Consider the following 20,694-nt stretch of genomic DNA (forward strand, 5'->3'; position numbering starts at 1 on the left):
TTGAAATGAGCTTTAAACCAATTTATTTTCTTTGAAATCAAGTAATGGATTCAGAAAATAAAATGTCAATATGATTCCAATTTTTTTGCCTTGCTTTAGAAAGATTTTAAAATAAACTTGGGCTACGATTCAAGATAAAGCTGTAGATCTAATGTGACAGGATTTCAAAGCCAGATTCTTATGAAAAAAATTTCAGGAAATCCGAGCTTTTGAATCAATACCACTTTCTCGTGTTTGAAATCCTTGTCCATTTATCACAAATCAAATTTTTTAAAATATTTTTAGGAAATTATTTTTTTCACCTCCCCGCCTTCGTTCTTACACACAAACTCATCCACACACACGCACACACTTATCAATAAACACACATGCTCGCTCTCTCACACAACGCTGCTGACCATTGATTTTTACATGACCTTTGTGACCTCAGCTGTTTGTTTATCGCAGGAGGAAGTCACTCTCCGGCAACTGGAAGGCCAACACGGGGTCCGCCATGTTGGAGCAAATCGCCATGAACGAGAAGTAAGGAAAAAGACTGGATAGAATAAAGATGGCAAAGGACGCTGTTTTGAATTTAAGTTTAGGGGTGTCGTGTAGTGGGGAAATGTTTTAACGTTTGAAATGTTGTTATATTTTGATAACACGAACGGATAACCTATATTTCAAGTCTGGTATATGCAAGTTTTTTTACGCAAAAAAAAAACCACCATATTTCTGATTTATAGATGGGACACAAATGTCATATGAATTCTCGTGTTGTATAACGAGTGTATTCATTTTAAAAATACCACCTTCTTTTTTCAAATGGGTACTATCGAAAAATCAGTTTCACGGACCAAAGCGCGTAATGACGCGGCTGAGCCCATCTAGCTCTGATGGGTACCTGTCTTAAGTTGGGGAAAGTAAAGACATCTCAGCATAATGCTGATTGCATCTGCTTTATACACCGATTTGAAAGGATTATTTTTTTTTCATAGCGTATCAACGGTCATTTTGTTCTCGTCTACATTGGGTCTTCAAGCTTAAGGAACGGATTAGTACGAATGTTTTGAAGTGTTAATTTAGGTCTCTACTAGAAATGGTTTAATATCGTTGCCATAGCAGGCAATGTCTACTAGGTTTTCATAGCAGAAAATGATAAGAACCAAAAATTGTATTTACATTTTTTTTAAATTATTGGAAGTTGAACCAGGGTTAACTTAATCATGGTAAGCCCCCGAGGGGCAAATGGCTGCAGCTATACCTCGCCACCAAACTCTGGTTGGGGCAGCTCTCTTTAGTTGTATCATGTAAACTCTGCTGCCACTGCTTCTCCCAGGATGGCTTAGGCCGGCCCACTTTTCTTTTCCCCTGGGGGTTCAAGACCAACGCTTGCCTCGCGATGTTTTCAGCTTCTCTTCCCAGGACGCGCCCGATCCATCCCCATGTTGGGGCTTTAACATCCCTGTCCATCGGCCATTGTTTTGTCATTGGCCAGAGGTCGTTGTTGGCAATTTTGTCATTGGCCAGAGGTCGTTGTTGGCAATTTTGTCATTGGCCAGAGGTCGTTGTTGGCAATTTTGTCATTGGCCAGAGGTCGTTGTTGGCAATTTTGTCATTGGCCAGAGGTCGTTGTTGGCAATTTTGTCATTGGCCAGAGGTCGTTGTTGGCAATTTTTGTCATTGGCCAGAGGTCGTTGTTGGCCATTTTGTCATTGGCCAGAGGTCGTTGTTGGCAATTTTGTCATTGGCCACAGGTCGTCGTTGGCCATTTTAACATTGGCCACAGGTCGTCGTTGGCCATTTTAACATTGGCCACAGGTCGTCGTTGGTCATTTAGTCTGGTCACAGGTCTTTGTTGGCCGTTTTGTCATTGGCCAGAGGTCTCTTTTATTGCCTTTAGATCACTTCCGCTTTATAGTGAACTTCGGCGGAAATTAACATTTCTTTCTAAGCTGTGTGGTCTACATTACACTAGAATGACCCACGTGTAAAAATACCCAGACTACCAAAAAACAAATCACTCACAACAATACCGTTAAAGCGAAAACAGAATTCTTGACAAATACCAAACGTTGGCTGAAAGTGGGCATTACTTATTTACATAAATAGTAGACCACACAATGAGACCAGTCTAGATGATTAAAACTGTTGCCATTATTTGTGATCAAAACACGACCCGAGTTTTACGTACATGAATTTATAATAAGAATTTTTTTACTATTAAATTGTTTGGTAGGTCTATATACAATTTCTTTCATTTAGTGATTACGTATTCTCTGTAATCAAAAATTCTACATGTAAGCTGACATTGAAGTCATTTGTAAACTATTAACAGATTTGTGTTAGTATGTCTGAAACAAAGAAATCAAAGCCTGGCCGATCGATAGAGTGCTGGCATGTTAGCCTTAAGACAATGGGTTCAAATCTTTGCTATGGTATAAGACCAGCACAAACAAAGTAGGGATGGCCAAGTGTTATGGCGATGTACTAGCCCCACAATATGTTTGTATGTGTTGGCGATAGGAACAGAGGAACTCTGTTTCAACAGAAAAAACTGTTCCTACGATGGCTGAGCCACGTTAAAATATAATTGGCCCCGAAGTTTACCGCAAAAATTACGGCTATTTTAAGTGAGGATAAATTAGTGAGATCAATACTCAATGCGGTGATTTTGTTTTATTTAGTTATTGTTTAAAAACGTGTCCATTGGTCTGATGTTAGATGACCTTGACATTCTGTCAAACTTGTATCCATTGGTCAGTTGTTCTGATGTCCTTAGAAATCTTACAAACCTGTGTCCATTCGTCAGTTGTTCTGATGTCCTTGAAATTCTTACAAACCTGTGTCCATTGGTCAGTTGTTCTGATGTCCTTAGAAATCTTACAAACCTGTGTCCATTCGTCAGTTGTTCTGATGTCCTTGAAATTCTTACAAACCTGTGTCCATTGGTCAGTTGTTCTGATGTCCTTAGAAATCTTACAAACCTATGCCCATTGGTCAGTTGTTCTAATGTTCTTAGAATTCTTACAAACCTGTGTCATTTCGTCAGTTGTTATGATGTCCTTGGAATTCTTACAAACTTATTTCCATTCGTCAGTTGTTCTGATGCCCTTAGAAATCTTACAAACCTGTGTCCATTCGTCAGTTGTTATGATGTCCTTGGAATTCTTACAAACTTATTTCCATTCGTCAGTTGTTATGATGTCCTTGGAATTCTTACAAACTTATTTCCATTCGTCAGTTGTTATGATGCCCTTAGAAATCTTACAAACCTGTGTCCATTCGTCAGTTGTTATGATGTCCTTGGAATTCTTACAAACTTATTTCCATTCGTCAGTTGTTATGATGTCCTTGGAATTCTTACAAACTTATTTCCATTCGTCAGTTGTTATGATGCCCTTAGAAATCTTACAAACCTGTGTCCATTCGTCAGTTGTTATGATGTCCTTGGAATTCTTACAAACTTATTTCCATTCGTCAGTTGTTATGATGCCCTTAGAAATCTTACAAACCTGTGTCCATTCGTCAGTTGTTATGATGTCCTTGGAATTCTTACAAACTTATTTCCATTCGTCAGTTGTTATGATGTCCTTGGAATTCTTACAAACTTATTTCCATTCGTCAGTTGTTATGATGTCCTTGGAATTCTTACAAACTTATTTCCATTCGTCAGTTGTTATGATGCCCTTAGAAATCTTACAAACCTGAGTCCAGGGGTTTGATGTCCGTGGCATTCTTTAAAACCTGTATCCAGGGGTGTCCAATGACCTTGACCTCCTTTCAACCCCGCCTCCACAGGTTCAAGCTCTGGGTGGACGAGTGCAGCCAGCTGTTTGGTGGCCTTGACATTGTCGCCGTTGAAGCAATCCAGGGTAAAGACGGGAGGGAGCATATCATTGAGGTAGGTTGGACTGACCGGAAGTGGATGGTGGTTGGGGGGTCAGAAGGTGGATGGTGGGTGGAGATTGACCGGAAGTGGATGGTGGGTGGGGGTGGGGGCAGAAGGTGGATGGTGGGTGGGGGTGGGGGCAGAAGGTAGATGGTGGGTGGGGGTGGGGGCAGAAGGTGGATGGTGGGTGGGGGTGGGGGCAGAAGGTGGATGGTGGGTGGAGATTGACCGGAAGTGGATGGTGGGTGGGGGTGGCAGAAGGTGGATGGTGGGTGGAGATTGACCGGAAGTGGATGGTGGGTGGAGGTCAGAAAGTGGATGGTTGATGGGGGATAGACAGAAGTGGATAACCTTACCCCAGCGGCTTCCATACTGGATTATTCAACTCTTTGGCGTAGCGCAAATTAATACCAGAGAAAATGGCGAAAAATCCAACAGCTATCTGACATCTATAGGGATAAAAATATACCCATCTACACATTCGTTTATCATTAGTGTTTGATCTCTTGGTATTCGAAATGACGTTTATTTGCAGTGACTATCTGATTCTCATTTTATGTGGTTTGTTTGTTTTTTTCTTTCTGGTTTCCAAAAGTGTTTAACCAAGTGCTAGCTAAAGGTTATCTTACCACTACTTTACACTGTGACAAGTTTCCATATCTCATGTAACCAACATCCGCGCTGGCGCAATCTTTGCAGCGGTAAAAGGGAAATAACTACGAGATTCGCCACTGTACATTATTGTAAACAAAAAACGATTAGGGTTCTTGGTGAACAATCGTGTCCATTGTTCATAAACAGATCCACTCGCCGGCTATGTTGACAGTCATAATTGGGTGTGGGATCTTTATTGGGTGTGTGGGGGGGGGGGGGGGGAAGGTAACCATTGTTCTTTATGTGCATGGACGTTGTGATTTAGCCATTAATCTTTACTGTTATGGAAAGGACAATTTAACCCATGATCATTATTGTTATAGAAAAGGTGGGGTCGGGGGGCTGATATAATCAATTATCGTTGTAGATGGGGAGGGGGTGATATAATCATTGATCGTTACTGTTGGGGAGGGGGGGGATATAATCATTGATCGTTACTGTTGTGGAGGGGGGGATATAATCATTGATCGTCACTATTGGCTAAGAGTTGCAACTTAATCATTGATCTATTTTTGGTAGGAGGGGAGGGGGGGTTGATGAGTTTAACTTTTGATCTTACTGGGTTCGGGGGAGAGGTGGTAACCTAACCATCTTTATGGTTTATGGGTTAACTGTATTATTGAGCTTTATGAGTGGTGTGGGGAAAGGGAATTTAACCCTAACTAGTGGCGTGGGGGGATGTGGTTACTTTATCATTGATATTTGTATGTGTACTATGTTGGGGGGGGGGGGGGGTAACCATTAATATTAATTGTTGTGGGTGGTCATGGGGGGGGGGGGGGTAATTTTATCATTGATATTTGTATGTGTGCTATGTTTGGGGGGGGGGGGGGGTGATTCAACCATTGATATTAATTGTTGTGGGTGGTCATGGGGGGGGGGGGTAATTTTATCATTGATATTTGTATGTGTGCTATGTTTGGGGGGGGGGGGGGGGTGATTCAACCATTGATATTAATTGTTGTGGGTGGTCATGGGGAAGGAGGAGGTCAATCTTCCATGTGAGATGTAAACAATGGTTCCACTAACAGTGACCTCTTGAACCACAGAGGTCACCCGTTGTACACGACCTTCACTCACCTGTCTAGAATCTGACGTCAGTGATCATCGCGTGTGTTTATGCTACCACCGACCCACACCTGTGACCTAATTACATGTTTCCTCCGCAGGTGAACGGTTCATCCATGACCTTGCTAGGCGAGGCGCAGGAAGAGGACAGACGTCTGATCGCAGAACTGGTCCTGGCCAAGATGCAGACGTCGTGTAAACCGGTCTCCCAGTCAATGAGGTCAGCACTGACGCGATATTTATAGCCTCGTCCGCTCTCTTCGGTTGGGAGATACGATATTACTAGGCCTTACTTGTTGATGGAGATTTCTAGAATCCTATGAGGGTGGGAGTGGGAGATACTATATTAGAGGCCTTGTTGATGGAGATTTCTAGAATCGAGGAGAGTGGGCGTCAAACTGGAAATTTGTGGGAGAATGGACAGGGGGCACGTAGGAAATTCACAAGTAGGCCTCCTATTAAATTAAATTGGTTGGTCAATATGGACACTGCTTATAGAATTATTGCCCCCCCCCCCCCCCTCTCCAAACAGCAAGTATGGTCTAAAGTACTTTGTCTTACTACTTTTAAAACAGTGTTTCTTTCAGACTTTTTTTCTCCTCCTCGGGGAAAGGGGGGGGGCGGACACTGGTAAAAGTATACATTTTCCATATCAATACTATTTCGCTTTGGGAGGGGGGGGGGAGCGGTCGCGGTCGCGATACTTCGAAGCGATAACTGTAAGAAACACGGTTTTAAAGTACATCTCCCTTGATACCTTTCTGCTAAATGTTAGGATGAAAGACATTGTTCTATATATTTTACTGTAAGTGTAGTCTCTCTTCTCTCTCTCACGCAAACAGACACACAAACACACACAAACTTGCATATATATATATGTATGTATATATATATATATATATATATATATATATATATATATATATATATATATATATATATATATATATATATATATATATATATTAGTATATACACACACAGCACAAAGTATCTACAACAACGCTAGTTCTCTCACTTTCCCATACACCTACACGTTTATATCACTGGTGTAATTATTTTGTACCTGTTTGGCAAATGCCGATCGACTGTCTTTAGCTGAGCGCCAGAAAACCTGGAAACGCTACATTCCAGAGCCAACACACACACACACACACACACACACACACAACTAATGTGTACAGCACACCGCTTCACCTAATGTAATTATTATGCGCCAGCGATTACATCTGTTTTAATTACCTAGTTTTCGATACTCCTGCACGTGTGGGTTTATTAACGGAGCGACTTTCGGAAATAATTGGGGCAAATGTCTATCTTACATCTTACAGAGGGAAATTTATTTTTGAACTTAATATCTAGAACAAAACTGGCTTTCATTTCTATGCCTTTGTCAAAACAAAAAAAATTGCGAATAGGCGGGAGGGGTAGAGAGAGGAAGAAACAGTAATTTGTATTAAGATACCTGTGGTGTTCAGCAAGTGCTTATCATTCTTACGAACATCTGTTTCCAGTAAAGCAACCAGCAGTCACGCGATTATGCACCAAGTAAACGGCAGTCACCAAGGCAACCCGGCTGCTAATCCAGCAAAACCACCCCAGAGCCGACAGCCGGATGGGTAAGTCGTGAGACTGGTGTAAGGGAAATAACCGAGTTATTTATTTAAATGAAACAGACTTTGCTAGTGCCCTCCCTTGATAGTGAGTTCTATTAAAACAAAGTGTAATATTTTGTTTTATTTCCAGATCTTTGCAGCAATCCCCTGGTCAAACAAGAGGACCACCCACGGGACCACCTCAGCCAGCACACATGAACAATCCCCCACCTCAGCCATTCCCCACCCCCAACGCAGCTCCCCCCGGGCTAGCCAGAATGGGAAGCAAGGACGAAGAAGACACCATGAAAAACTTGAGAAAAACGTTCGCGGGGATATTCGGTGATATGTAGCCTTTAAGACCATTCTGGTGACGTGTGACATTTCAGCATGTGACATTTTACCATACAGTTGACATGTGACATTTTACCAACGTGGTGATATGTGACATGTTACCTCCTGGTGACGTGTGACATTTCAGCAGGTGACATTTTACCATCCTGATGACATGTGACATTTTACTATCCTGATGACATGTGACATTTTACCATCCTGATGACATGTTACATTTTACCCTCCTGGTGACATGTGACATTTCAGCAGGTGACATGTGACATCTCAGCAGGTGACATTTCAACATCCAGACCTCCGCGTCACACTGGATGACATCCGTAGCCCAGAGTTTCTAACTTTCTACGCTAGTAGCAGCCAAGTTTTAGCTGAGTTTGGTGTCCCAAAACATTATGGTACAAGTTGAACCTATGTTCTAGCATCGACTACAGTGTATTTTTCTTTGTGCCATTATGTAATGTGCAGCATGAAATAGACTAGAGTAATTATCGCTTCAAATGTTTAAAAATCAAACTTCATCTATGTGATGCCAACTATTTCAATACTTTTATAGACGTTTTTTGAAAGAAAACTTACATTCAACTTATATATGTTTAAAGTAATTATGTGTATGTTTGAGCATGTCAGATTTTTCGGTCGTTGTTCATTCCTCAACATTGGAACTGCAACATCAATTAATCTGATGTCAATGATTAAGGTTGGTGTGTGTTTAAATTGATACAAAAGCTCAGTTTAAAGTATCATTTACTGATTACACCATATGAAACAATTACTTCTATCACGTGTTGTATAAATGATATTAAACAAAAAAAAAAAATTATTATTTTTTTCGTTAAAGATAAGAGGTAGTGGCGTCACAAGGCTGGGGTAATGTAGCGGTCCTCACCGGGTGACATCATTACGCAGAAGCGTAGCGATGGGGGGGGGCAGGGGGGGACATATGTCCCCAGGCGCCGACCTTCGGGGACGCAAAAATTGGTTGTAAAAACAATTTTAAATGTCATTTTAGCTGCATTTTAGCAGTTTGAGGGGGGGGGGGGCTGCAAATAGAAAGTTTGAGGAGGGGGGGGGGGGCAAATCAAAAAGTTGAGGGGGGGGGGGCAAATTAAAAATTTGCCCCCGAAGGGGGCGCCAAATTGAAAGTTTGTCCCCGGGCGCCGGGAAGGGTCACTACGCCTCTGTCATACGAAGGCAGGGGCTCCCATAGAATAATCGTAAAACAGCAATTTTTAACCAGTTAAATAACAAAGTAGTAGGGAGAGGGGTGACACCAAAACTGAAAATGTCAATATTGTTGGAGGGTGGGTGGGAGTGACACCCTACCTAGAGGCGCCACTGGTTTATATTTATGAGACGTAAGCCATTTTGTCATCATAGTACTTAATGATTATAATGTTTGATGAACAAGTGAAGTTTTGGAGAAGGTATGGAGGATTGGGGGATTTCAAATCCTAACGTTAATTTTTTTTAATCAATTTGATGGATAAGCTAAGTTTGTTGCTTTTATTTTTAAATAAATATGATAACGAAGTTTAATTTAGTTTAGAAAACTTCAAATTTTTTTTTAATTATGAAAATTGAATTTGTAAATATATTTCTTACAACATATCTTGTGTGAATGTAACTAGAATATATAGGCCTATATTTATATATATATATATATATATAGCAATTTGGTCAAATGTTGGTTGTCATTGGTGATTCTTATGCACATCGGTTTGCTTGAAACCCAATTTTTTAAATTTTATAAATCATATACATTTCTTACCGTTTTGTTCAATGTTATTTAAGCATGAAGGGAAAAAACTTGCTTAACTGATCAGTAGCAACTAGAGTGATCTGTACGTTCGGTGTATTTTTAACTTATCTCGAGATAACTCTGGAGCGAAGTGTTGATTGGCTGTAAATGTTTTTTTTTTGTCTGATATTATTATGTCAGGTCTTTTATTTATAATCATGTTGAATATGTTAACACGTTTTTTTTTATAGTTATTTTGCACTCTACATCTAATGCCATCATTGACGCTGTAGCAAAATCAAGTCATTTTATCCACATACCTATTTAATCAAACGCTTGTGAATATGGGAGTCCTGATTTGTTTTTAAATGGAAAATGGGGGAAATTTTCCTCAATGTATCGTGTAGGCATGCATGATTGTAAACCGATTAAGCAACCGGAGTCAAAAGATTGTATAAGAATTTAAAGAAAATGAGCATGTAGTGTTTGAGTTCTCAACTTTACATTTTAATAAAAATTTTAGCAATAGTTCTATGTTCCCATTTTTTTAACCACAAATGACAAAATGGAGTTGATTCTTTAAGAAAATGTAGTTTTTTTTTGTTTTTTTTTGTTGTTGTTGATGAATGTGGTAAGTTAAAAAAGAGGAACGTGAATTGTTAAGAAATAAATATTCTGTGTATGTTAAATATATAAAGTAGAATGAGTTTTGCAGAAGTCTAAAATAGTAGGCTTTTTTCCATTTAAAGCTACGGTATTTTTTATACTAATGAATTAGGTTCAAGAATTGTTTTCTCAAATAAGTGGATAGAAAAAAATTATTTTGTGGTAAAAAAAATGGTAGAGTCTAAGAGATTACACTTAAACTAGGAAATGATAAAACTAAGATGTTGTAAAATTGGTTTAGAACCTTCAATTCATTTACAGTCTAACATATTTAAAATAACGTAAAACTACAATAACCGTTTAAACTGCATAACACAAAACTAAAACAAGCACTGCTACTTTGTGTGAATGGATTTATTTTTTCCTTTAGCTTTTTGTGTTATATTTGGAATAATTATTTTCTTACACCTTACCTTTGTTAAAATCTCTTACAGATTAACTGTGATTATTTGTATAAGGACAAAAAAGAAAAATTCAAAATAAATTGGATTTTACTTTATTGTTGCGCAAAAATCTGGCATGTTTGTGTTGCTAGTGTTTAGGGGAAAAAAATCTTTTCAATTTTCATCTTCGTGTTAAATGAATACTTTGACCAATTAACTCTAATGATGTACATACATAGTTATCTGGCCATTTAACAGCTGGTAGTAATTTGCTTATCATGTAGATACAATTAGTGCTGCAGAACTTTCGATGTTTGGATGTGACCGGAAGTGATCTTTCTACTGAGTAGTTCACTGTTTACATTTCATTTTTGATGCCTTTAGTCAATATCCATCTTACTCGTTACCATGTTTACTTGAGGTTCTATTCTTATTTGTGTGTGTTTAATTTTTAATTCTAGAGCATTAGCTCCCAGATGCAATTCGGTTAATTTACTTGCAATAAAATTTAAAATTATACAATACAATTGTCTTGCTCTTTGACTCTTTGGTTTTTTAATCCAGTCCTGATTCCTAATCTGTACTTGTGTTTGCCTCACTAACTCACTTTCATGCACCTGCTTACTGTTTTCAACAAGTTGATAATTTTTTTTGCCCCATGGCGTGTTTGGTATAGGAACTTTGAAAATTTGAATCACGGTATGCATAGGTAGGTGTGACGTAAATGGGTTCTTAAATGCTATTTAATTGGCTCGTAAAGGTTTTGGCTTTTACGACATACAACAAAGGAGTCGCTTTAGTAGTCTACATCACATGCATTGCTGTAGTTTCTATTGAATGCCACATCAGTTGGTTAAGATAATTTAATTTGACAAAGGTTTTACTGAGAGTTTGTCAAGAATGCTTACTTTCAGTGCATTTGGACTGAGCATTGAATGGATCAGAAAGAAGTACGAAAAAAAATGAGATGCGGTTGACACTCTTGAGCTAATTAGGTGACGTGACTTTAATTACTTGGTTATCCTTACACACACACACACACACACACACACACACACACACACACATAATTACATACAACAACCAATGCATGAGAAAACAACCAATGCAAGAGAAAAGATATTTAATTAAGTAATTGCAATACCCAGCACCCATAGAGCGTCTCGGGAGTATAAAAAATGGGCCTATCTGAGCAGGGTTTTTTTAATTAGTAAAGGAGAGACAATAAAATAAATGAACTTGAAAGTACTTTTGATTCGCTTTTAATTGCTATTACTATAAAATGTTGTAAAACCCCATATATATATATATATATATATATATATATATATATATATATATATATATATATATATATATATATATATATATATATATATATATATACATATATATATATATATATATATATACATATATATATATATATATATATATATATATATATATATATATATATATATATATATATATATATATATATATATATGCACATTTAATTTAAATAGTTTTACATTGCACGCAAAAGCGTGAACAATGAACTCTTCTTTTAGATACCTGATGAAACAGCAGCAGCCTTGAATTGAGCTTGTAGGCACGGCTGTATTAAGTAACCAAGTTGTCGAAGTGGCCAATTTTAGAAGTGTGGTCAGCGCCTGCCTGACTGACGCAGAAGCTGACATCAGACTTTAAAATAGCCAGAACCCCAGACAGGTCACTTCAACCTTAAAAATTTTTGAAATGTTGAGTCTACTCTCCGATTCGGTCACTGGCTAAAAAAAATAATAATATCATGTTATCTGCTAAAGATAGTGGTACTCATTTGACGTCGTTCTCCCCCCCCCCCCCCCCCCCCCGAAATAGAAAAAATAATAATTCATATCGAAAAACATACTTTATTTATGTGTATTATGTGTATTTTCCCCTTCTTTTCACCCACGGAGAAAAATATCTGAAAGAAACACTGGTGGCACTTCCTGTTGCTTAATTAGGGAGGTCCAACCTGAAGGAGTGGACCTAATATGACCCAGAGTGATTGTTTAACTGGCACGGACTTTAGTCACTACTGTCCACCCTAGTTCTCTTAGTATTTCTTAAATAAATATCTGGCTAAAATTGAAAAGTTTCATTATGCAAGTTGCCAGTTGTATCGTGCATATGCTGTATAACACACAAAAAATGTGACATTTAAATTTAAATGACCCACCCGGGACGTATATGTGATTCAACTTTTCCATAGGCCACCACCCCTCAGATTATACAACATTTCTATGTAGCATCTTTAGGTAGGTCAGTACACACACAAACTCACACACAAAAAAAAACAATTTAATGCTACGTGTTTTATTGCTCTGGCGCACTTTAATACTTTAATACTATGCCGCACTGTCGTATTTGAACTGTCATGGACTTCCGACGAACCCCTGAGACTTACTCACCGTGCCCCCCGGTATTCGATCGAATCCAAGTCAGAGTTTCTTCCAGGCATCTCTTCGGGGGAGCAAAGCCCCCCCCCCCCCCCCGAAAAAATTCTACCGCCCCCCCCCCCCCCGAACGAAATGAAATTTATATAATTTATATAGAAAATATACACTTTTAACAGTGTCCGCCCCCCCCCCCCGAAGAAAGTCTACCGCCCCCCCCCCCCCGAAAATTTCAAGTGCCCCCCCCCCCCCGGAGAAAAAAGTCTGGAAGAAACACTGATCCAAGTTAAAAACCACTGGACTATAATATGCTTTTAAATTTTAGTCGAGTTTAAATATGTTCTATCGCTTGAACAAACTATAAAAGTGATTATTTATAAGTTTGTTGTAACAAAGTCACGCAATGGTGTCATTCATGTCACGAGATATTACGTGTTATATAAATTTATAAAATTTCAATGTATAATATATAATCAAAATCAATTGATCGGCTATAGAGTCCTTGCAAACACGTGACCTAAATCACGTGATACATGCGTCCACCGCCACAGTGGTGTACACCGGACGTAAACTCAATCAGCTGTTCACCAGCGCTGGACGCGTTCACTGTATGTAATGAACCCCACCCGCGGAAAAAGAAAAATACGTTAAAAAACTTGAACTCTAAGGAATTGAAGATCCTTATACTGTTATTGACAGTTTTATGGATAGTATAAATATGTGGCCGAGCTTTATACGCTACATTTAGAGAGAAACAGGCATGTTTAGAACAGACAACTGCTGTACAGACTACGTTACAACACTAAGGATTATCAAAGAACAGGCATAGACTCTAATTTTCATATATGTACTTTTTATTGGCTTAAAAAAGCCTTTGATAGTATAGATGTATAGTGAAAATGTAGCAATGTGAACAACAAATGCAGAACAAATTGTACTGGTTGAAAAAGCTGTAAAAGCCCATCTAATGAAAATGACACAGGCCAAGACGTTCTGATCAGAATAAGCAACAATAAGATGCTTTTATCTTTCTAAAGCTATGTGGAATGCAAATTAACTGTCAGAAAATTTAAATCAGGGTCTTTAGCTATAACGTTTATAATAAAATCTGAATTTTTCTTACTGTGTGGCTCGGAGGCAGCGGGTAACAAACAGTGGAGGACGAAATAAGAAAAACAAATGTGGTAGATATAGCACGCGCTCGGAAAGACAGTTAATAGGCAGGTTCTCGCTAGACTGCTAGCCAGAGTCTCGAGTTCGAATCTGGTTTCATATCAGTAGCACGTCCTGAGTCGACCCAGCTCTAATAGGCACCTAACTCCTGTTGGGTAAAGGCGGATGGACATAGTGTTGGCCACACGATCCCTTCATACGCCGAGGTCACAGAAACAGGTGAACTCTACTTCACTTGCCCCATGGACTGCCAGGTTCGAAAAAGGAACTTTACTAGGCAATTGCTTGCGTGGAATCAACAGGAAAAGAGGAGGACGGAAAGTAAAAAAAAGCGATGAAGGTAGTTTTTGGCAGTGGCGTAGCGAGGTCGGGTGTCACCCGGTGCGGCACTTAATAGTGTCACCCCCCCCCCCCTCAAACTTTCGATTTGCACCCCCACCTCTTAAAAGGCTATTTAACACTCTAACTAATCACTCTATTAAGTGGAATTATCATTTTTCTCTATACGAGCCGGCCCGCGGCATAACATACGCCGCTATTTAGTTGTTTCTAATTTTCAATAATTCATAATTCGTGAATTCGACAGTACCAACGCTGACACTGAAAATATTTCTTTAAAACACTATAAGTAGCTCGTTAAGGACCATAACCCCCCCCCCTTCCTTCCCCCCCCCCCCCCCCCTCCGTTTAAAATCGTTGGCTCTGCTTGTAAACATTTAGAGTGAACACAGCTCACTAAAACCATGTAGGGGTGGGGAGGTAGGGAGAGCGTTTGCAGCTTGTTTTCTAACGGCTCGAAGAAGAGAATTATATATATAGATATTTTGCTATTTTTTGCCTTGGTGTCACCCCCCTCGCTACGCCCCTGGTTTTTGGAAAGAGATATGCGGGAGGTTGGATTGTTATGGACTTGGGCTTTAAAATAATCAAGTTAGTTGATAAGTGTTGTCTTAGTGAGCAGAAAGAAGTAAAAAATGAAAAGAAAATCGGAGTATAGATGGTGGTTCATAGAAGGTTAAGTAAGCTAGTTTGGTCAAATTTTTTAATGTCGTAGAGCAATCTCGAAACAGGTGTATTACTTATTCGGATTTTCAGTTAGGTTAAAATTTCATTTATTCAATAACGGTAACAACAGTAGGCACGGAGCAACAACACAGTAGCAGTTGTTGTATAATTATAATTTGAGGTAGATTGGAGTTGTTCTATTATAACACACTGACGAGAAGCCATGCTGTTTGTATATAGATTTTATTGGGCCTTGTCGGCTAACATAATGGAGACCGGAACAGGAAGTAACAATAGATAAATACAAGGGACATCACTCAATAACAACATTATAAATATAACTAATACAAGAAGAGTGAGTTCCCCTGACCTCACAAATCCCAATATATTACATCCCTTTACCCTTAGTAAACACAACACATCTCTCAATAGAACAATTGACAGTATCTTAAAATCACCAATATATTGCAACATGAACATTATGGTAGATTACACCCTTACAAACAATGCACAATATGTTACAACATAATTAAGATACAAAACAATGATGTCAAAGTTCTTTTGACCTTTAAAATCATTGGTCTAACTTATTTGGGACTTTGATTGTCCTGCTTGACCTTCTCAGTGGCTTTTGATTTGGTGACTCAAGATTCTGACCATCTGGATTCTCTATCTCAGGAGGTCTAGGATTTAAATCATTAACTCCAGAATTTACATTTTCTGACTCTAGACAACTTGGTTCACTCATATCAACAGAACTTGGTTGTGGAACAAACTGAGTTGGTGTGAACTGATCAGATTTGGTGGGATTGATAGATTCACACTTATTATCTGCACAAGTTATTTTTAACTGGTCTGCATGTCTACGGACAATAAGTCCATCATTTGTTTTTACTTTATAACTTAAGACACAGGTCCTGTACATTGAACAATTTGACCTGGTATCCATTTTTCCTTTCTCCCAAAATTTCTCAGATACACATTCTCATTAACACCAAATTCTCTTTCAATGCATGTTTTGTCATGATTTACTTTTTGTGTATGTTGATGTTGGGAAACAGACCTTTGAACAGTTGGATGTAGTAGGTCAAGATGAGTTTTAATTTTCCTACCACATAGCAATTCGCATGGTGCAACATCTGTTGTTATATGAGGAGTTGTGCAGTATTTGGCTAATAACCTGTTTACTCTTTCATTGTCACATTTAGCTTCTTCTGTTTGGTATTTACTTTTGATGTTACCCTTTTAGTTTCTGTAAGTGCTAATGATGTTAGCAAAGTTGTTTGATGATCACATTCTTTCTTACTAATGTATTCTCTTTAAAAGCATTTGAAATTGTCATATCACCATAATCATTTATTAAGTTACAAATACTTTGTTTAGGCAACTCTGACTGATAATGGACTGCATCTTCAACAAAGGTTTTTTTATTTCTTATTTTATATGGCCTTAAGTCATCATTCACAGACTCTTCAGGCCAACCATTCTTACAGTACTCATATACTTTTATTAAGCACTCATCTTTTTGTGTTTCTCTTTTAATATCATTCACATTTATATTGGAGTTATCCATGATAGTGAAGAGAACAAATACATCCTCTGGTACATAACTAAGGCTTTGGTTTTTTAAAGGTAATCTACTAAGACTATCTGCACTAATCTCAGATCCAGGTTTGTATTTCAATTCATAATTGTATGCGGCTAGTGTGATAGCCCATCTTTGAATTCTTGGTGAGGCATGCTCAGGTAGGGGTTTGTTTTCTCCAAATAAACCTAGCAATGGTTTATGATCTGTAAAGATGGTGAACTTCCTACCAAACAGAAACTTATGAAATTTCTTAACACCAAAAATGATGCCTAAGCCTTCCCTATCTAACTGAGAAAATTTTTTCTCAGCCTGGTTCAAAGATCTACTGGCAAAAGCAATGGGTCTGTCACCCTTTTCATCCATGTGGGACAAGACTGCTCCAACACCATCTGGTGAAGCATTACATGTTAATATAAGTCTTTTCCCTGGGTCATAGTGAGTTAGTAAGGTGTCAGAAGACAAAGCTTCTTTTGCTGTATTAAAAGCAGCTTCTTGTTGTTTACCCCAGTGCCAAGTTGCATTTTTCTGCAGCAGCTTGTAAAGTGGTGATAGTTTACCAGACAGATTCCCTATGAACTTCGCATAATAATTTATCAAGCCCAAAAAAGCTCTTAGTTGTTGGGTATTTTCAGGTTTGGGTGCTTCTTTAATGGCTTTTGTTTTCTCAGGTTGAGGTCTGATACCTTGCTTGCTTAATATATAACCAAGAAAACTAATTTCTGTCAGCATGAATTGACATTTATCTTTGTTTATCTTTAAACCTTTTTCACCAACTATTTTCAAGACTTTATCAAGTGTTTTAAGATGTTCAGTGTCATTCTTATCAGTTATGTACACATTGTCAAAGTAAACACAAACATTTGGAATGTCCTTAAAAATACTGTCCATGACAGCCTGGAAAATTCCAGGGCTGGATGATATACCAAAACATAGTCTTTCATATTGGTAGAGTCCTTTATGTGTGTTTATTGTCGTATAGACTTTTGAATCTGGATGCAGTTCTAGTTGAGTGTAAGCATGACTAAAGTCTAATTCAGTGAATTTGTCTCCTCCTGCCAAATTCAAAGAAATTTCCTCAATCTTAGGAATAGGGTACCTATTTAGCTCTATTTGCTTATTCAGTGTAGCTTTATAGTCTCCACAAATTCTTACAGAACCATCCTTCTTTAACACTGGCACAATGGGCGTTGCCCAATCGGAATAGTCTACCTTCTTTATGATGCCATTAGATTCCAATCTACTTAGCTCATTTTCAATTTTATCCCTCATTGCATAAGGTGGAACTCTAGCTTTGCAGTATCTTGGATTTGTGTCTTTAATGCTTAACTTCACTGTTCTATCATTTAGTAATCCAGGATTACCAAAAACACATTTATTTTCAGATATAACTTTATCTATTGAAGTAAGACTAGATTCTCTTGCATTGTTCAATGAACATATACTCTCCCTATTTTACTTTAGATCACTTAACCAGTTCCTACCTAGTAATGGTGGTCCATTTCCTTCAACCACAAGAAGAGGAAGTTTAACACTTTGACCATTATAACTTACATGAACCATACACTCTCCTATTACCGGAACATTGTCACCAGTGTATGTTGTTAGGCACTTGTGATATGGCTGTAGAGGCACTGATCCTCCTGTGACAGCGTCAAAGTCCTTCTTTGTGATGACTGTTAGAGATGCTCCAGTGTCAAGTTGGAAGCTGATGCTCTTACCGTTGATATAAACTAGTACATTGATGGGAGCATGACTTATTGATTTCACAGAGAACAGGTTGAAATCCGGCTGCGAATCAGTTTGAGCATTTTTACAGGTAGAGTGGTTCATTGGTTGGGTTAGGTAGTCTTGGTGAGAGTTAACATAGTGCTGCCTTTGGTTGCGGTACTGTCTTGACTGGCTAGATTTAGCAACAGACGAAGACTTTGCAAAGCAGGCCTTGGCAATGTGACCTTGCTTACTGCACTTATAACAAGTTGCAGACTTGAACTTGCACCGATGAGATGCATGGGGACCTTTGCATCGATGACATTTTTGATAATTAGTACTAGATTTAAATCTAGGCTTTAAACGTGCAGGCTGTTTAGCATAAGTTGGAATGCTCTGATGGGGTTGGTGTTTGTTGACTAACCTGCTGTTTACTGCATGGATCTCTGAAGGCGTTAGAGATTTCGCCGCATCAGATGACTGCTGGAATGAAGTTGCTAGTTGTATTGCTTTTTCTAATGTTAGATCTGACTCGAGCAGCAACTTTCTTTGAATATCAGGGCTGTTTACACCTGTCACAAACTTTTCACATAGTCTGTCAGACAGCGTGTCTCCGAATTCACAAAATTCACTTAAATGACGTAAAGCAGCAACATATTCTGATATTGACTCGTTTGGTTGACGAGTCCTACTGCCAAATCTAGCTCGACATAGAAACTTTGGTGGGGTAGGCGCATGGTGGTCTGTTAGCAATTTGCTCAGCTCGTTAAAGCTCTTGGTAGTTAGACTAACTGGTGCGCATAAGTCCTTTAGTAGCCTAAATTGTTGAGGCCCTATGACTGTTAACAAAACAGCTCTCTTTTTGGCTTCTATCGTCACGTTGTTTGCTTCAAGGTAAAAGCTTAACCTATCTAGGTAATCATGAATGATTTCATCATTCGAATCAAATTCTTTTATTTGGCCATACAGCGCCATTATTCTAGAAATACTTAGCCAATATGCTCTAGCAAACCTCTTTTTGAGTAAGTAGGTGCTCTTTCTAGTGGATCATTTATCCTCGTCGCCAATTGAGGTAGATTGTAGTTGTTCTATTATAACACACTGACGAGAAGCCATGCTGTTTGTACATAGATTTTATTGGGCCTTGTCGGCTAACATAATGGAGACCGGAACAGGAAGTAACAATAGATAAATACCAGGGACATCACTCAATAACAACATTATAAATATAACTAATGCAAGAAGAGTGAGTTCCCCTGACCTCACAAATCCCAATATATTACATAATTGTACCGTGGTCGGCAGTTGTGCCACATTTAGTAAGCCTAGTTGCCAAATATATGATATGAAAATTACAGTATTGTTATGAAACAATCAAGTTAATCTTGTCGGTACAATGTACTAATTTGATAGTAAAAAAATGTTTATTGGGTAATTTTAAATATAGAAAGCTTGAAAATATTTTTCTTAGCTCCGGCAAAACAGTATCGCCTCTCACCCCACCCGCTCCGCCAGCTTGCTATTTTAATTTTACTCGTCAGTGAAATAGCCACATTAGAATAAAAAATATTTATTTCTCTTTAATACAATAAATTCAGGCAATATCTATTTTGTCGGCAAAATTCTTTTTTTCTTAAAACAAAAAAATGTGTTGGCACTGACTCTTACTTAAAGTATGGACATATAAAAGACCCCATATAACAAATAGTTAAGGGGTCATCCATAAATGACGTCACGCTTTTTTTGACGATTTTTACCTCCCCCCCCCCTCCCCTCCGTCACACTTCGTCACAAAAAGCCAGACCCCCCCCCCCTAAAATGACGTCACACCTCAACCTACAACCCCCCTCAAAATTGCAGTTGAATTTTTTTTAAACATTGATATTTTTCCAAAATCTTGTCTAAACTATTACAATTTATTAAAACAGTTATCTAAAACGCGAAATAACGTCTAAAATTCGTTTTCTAACATTGCTTTTTTATAATGCAAAAATGTGACGTCGCAACATCTGACCCCCCCCCCTCCCCCTCATCACACATCGTCACAAAAGTATTGACCCCCTCCCCCCTACGAGTGTGACGTCATTTATGGATGACCCCTTAGGGCTTTATCTAGTATAAATCTAATCCTGATTGTATGCTATCTATGAGTAGCCTATTTTAAAAATCGGTTAATAATTGTTTTAAACGTGTAACTAAGTATTAGAGGTAATGAATATTATAACCTATATAATAATACTTAAATGGGGCCTATTGAAATTTTTAATTTAGGCCTAGATCTAGATCTAGGTTAATGTTCAAGTTCTGAAAGGAAAAAAAAGACGAAATATGTTTTTACTATTACAATCTTTGATAGTAATATTTTGTAGTCTATTTGTTTTAAAATTAACAAATTTAAAAGATATAAGAGTCTAGGGCAGGGTTCTCCAAACTACGGCCCGCGGGCCGGATGCGGCCCGCGATGTCCTCTCA

The 20,694-nt window shown here is 38.3% G+C and overlaps 1 protein-coding gene across 1 annotated transcript; it reads left to right on the plus strand.

The window, feature by feature from the left end:
* Nucleotides 1-430: 430 nt before the first annotated feature.
* On the plus strand, nucleotides 431-8,100 carry LOC131938588 (synapsin; the record flags this gene model as incomplete). The annotated part of the gene is made up of 5 exons (XM_059296693.1): nucleotides 431-522; nucleotides 3,781-3,883; nucleotides 5,695-5,813; nucleotides 7,108-7,212; nucleotides 7,340-8,100. Coding segments are annotated over 5 exons (621 nt in total), but the record flags the coding sequence as incomplete, so codon positions are not given.
* Nucleotides 8,101-20,694: the final 12,594 nt, after the last annotated feature.

This window comes from Physella acuta, unplaced genomic scaffold, assembly GCF_028476545.2.
Source record: "Physella acuta isolate Inbredline_101_S28 unplaced genomic scaffold, ASM2847654v3 ptg000250l, whole genome shotgun sequence".
NCBI classification, from domain to species: Eukaryota; Metazoa; Mollusca; class Gastropoda; family Physidae; genus Physella; species Physella acuta.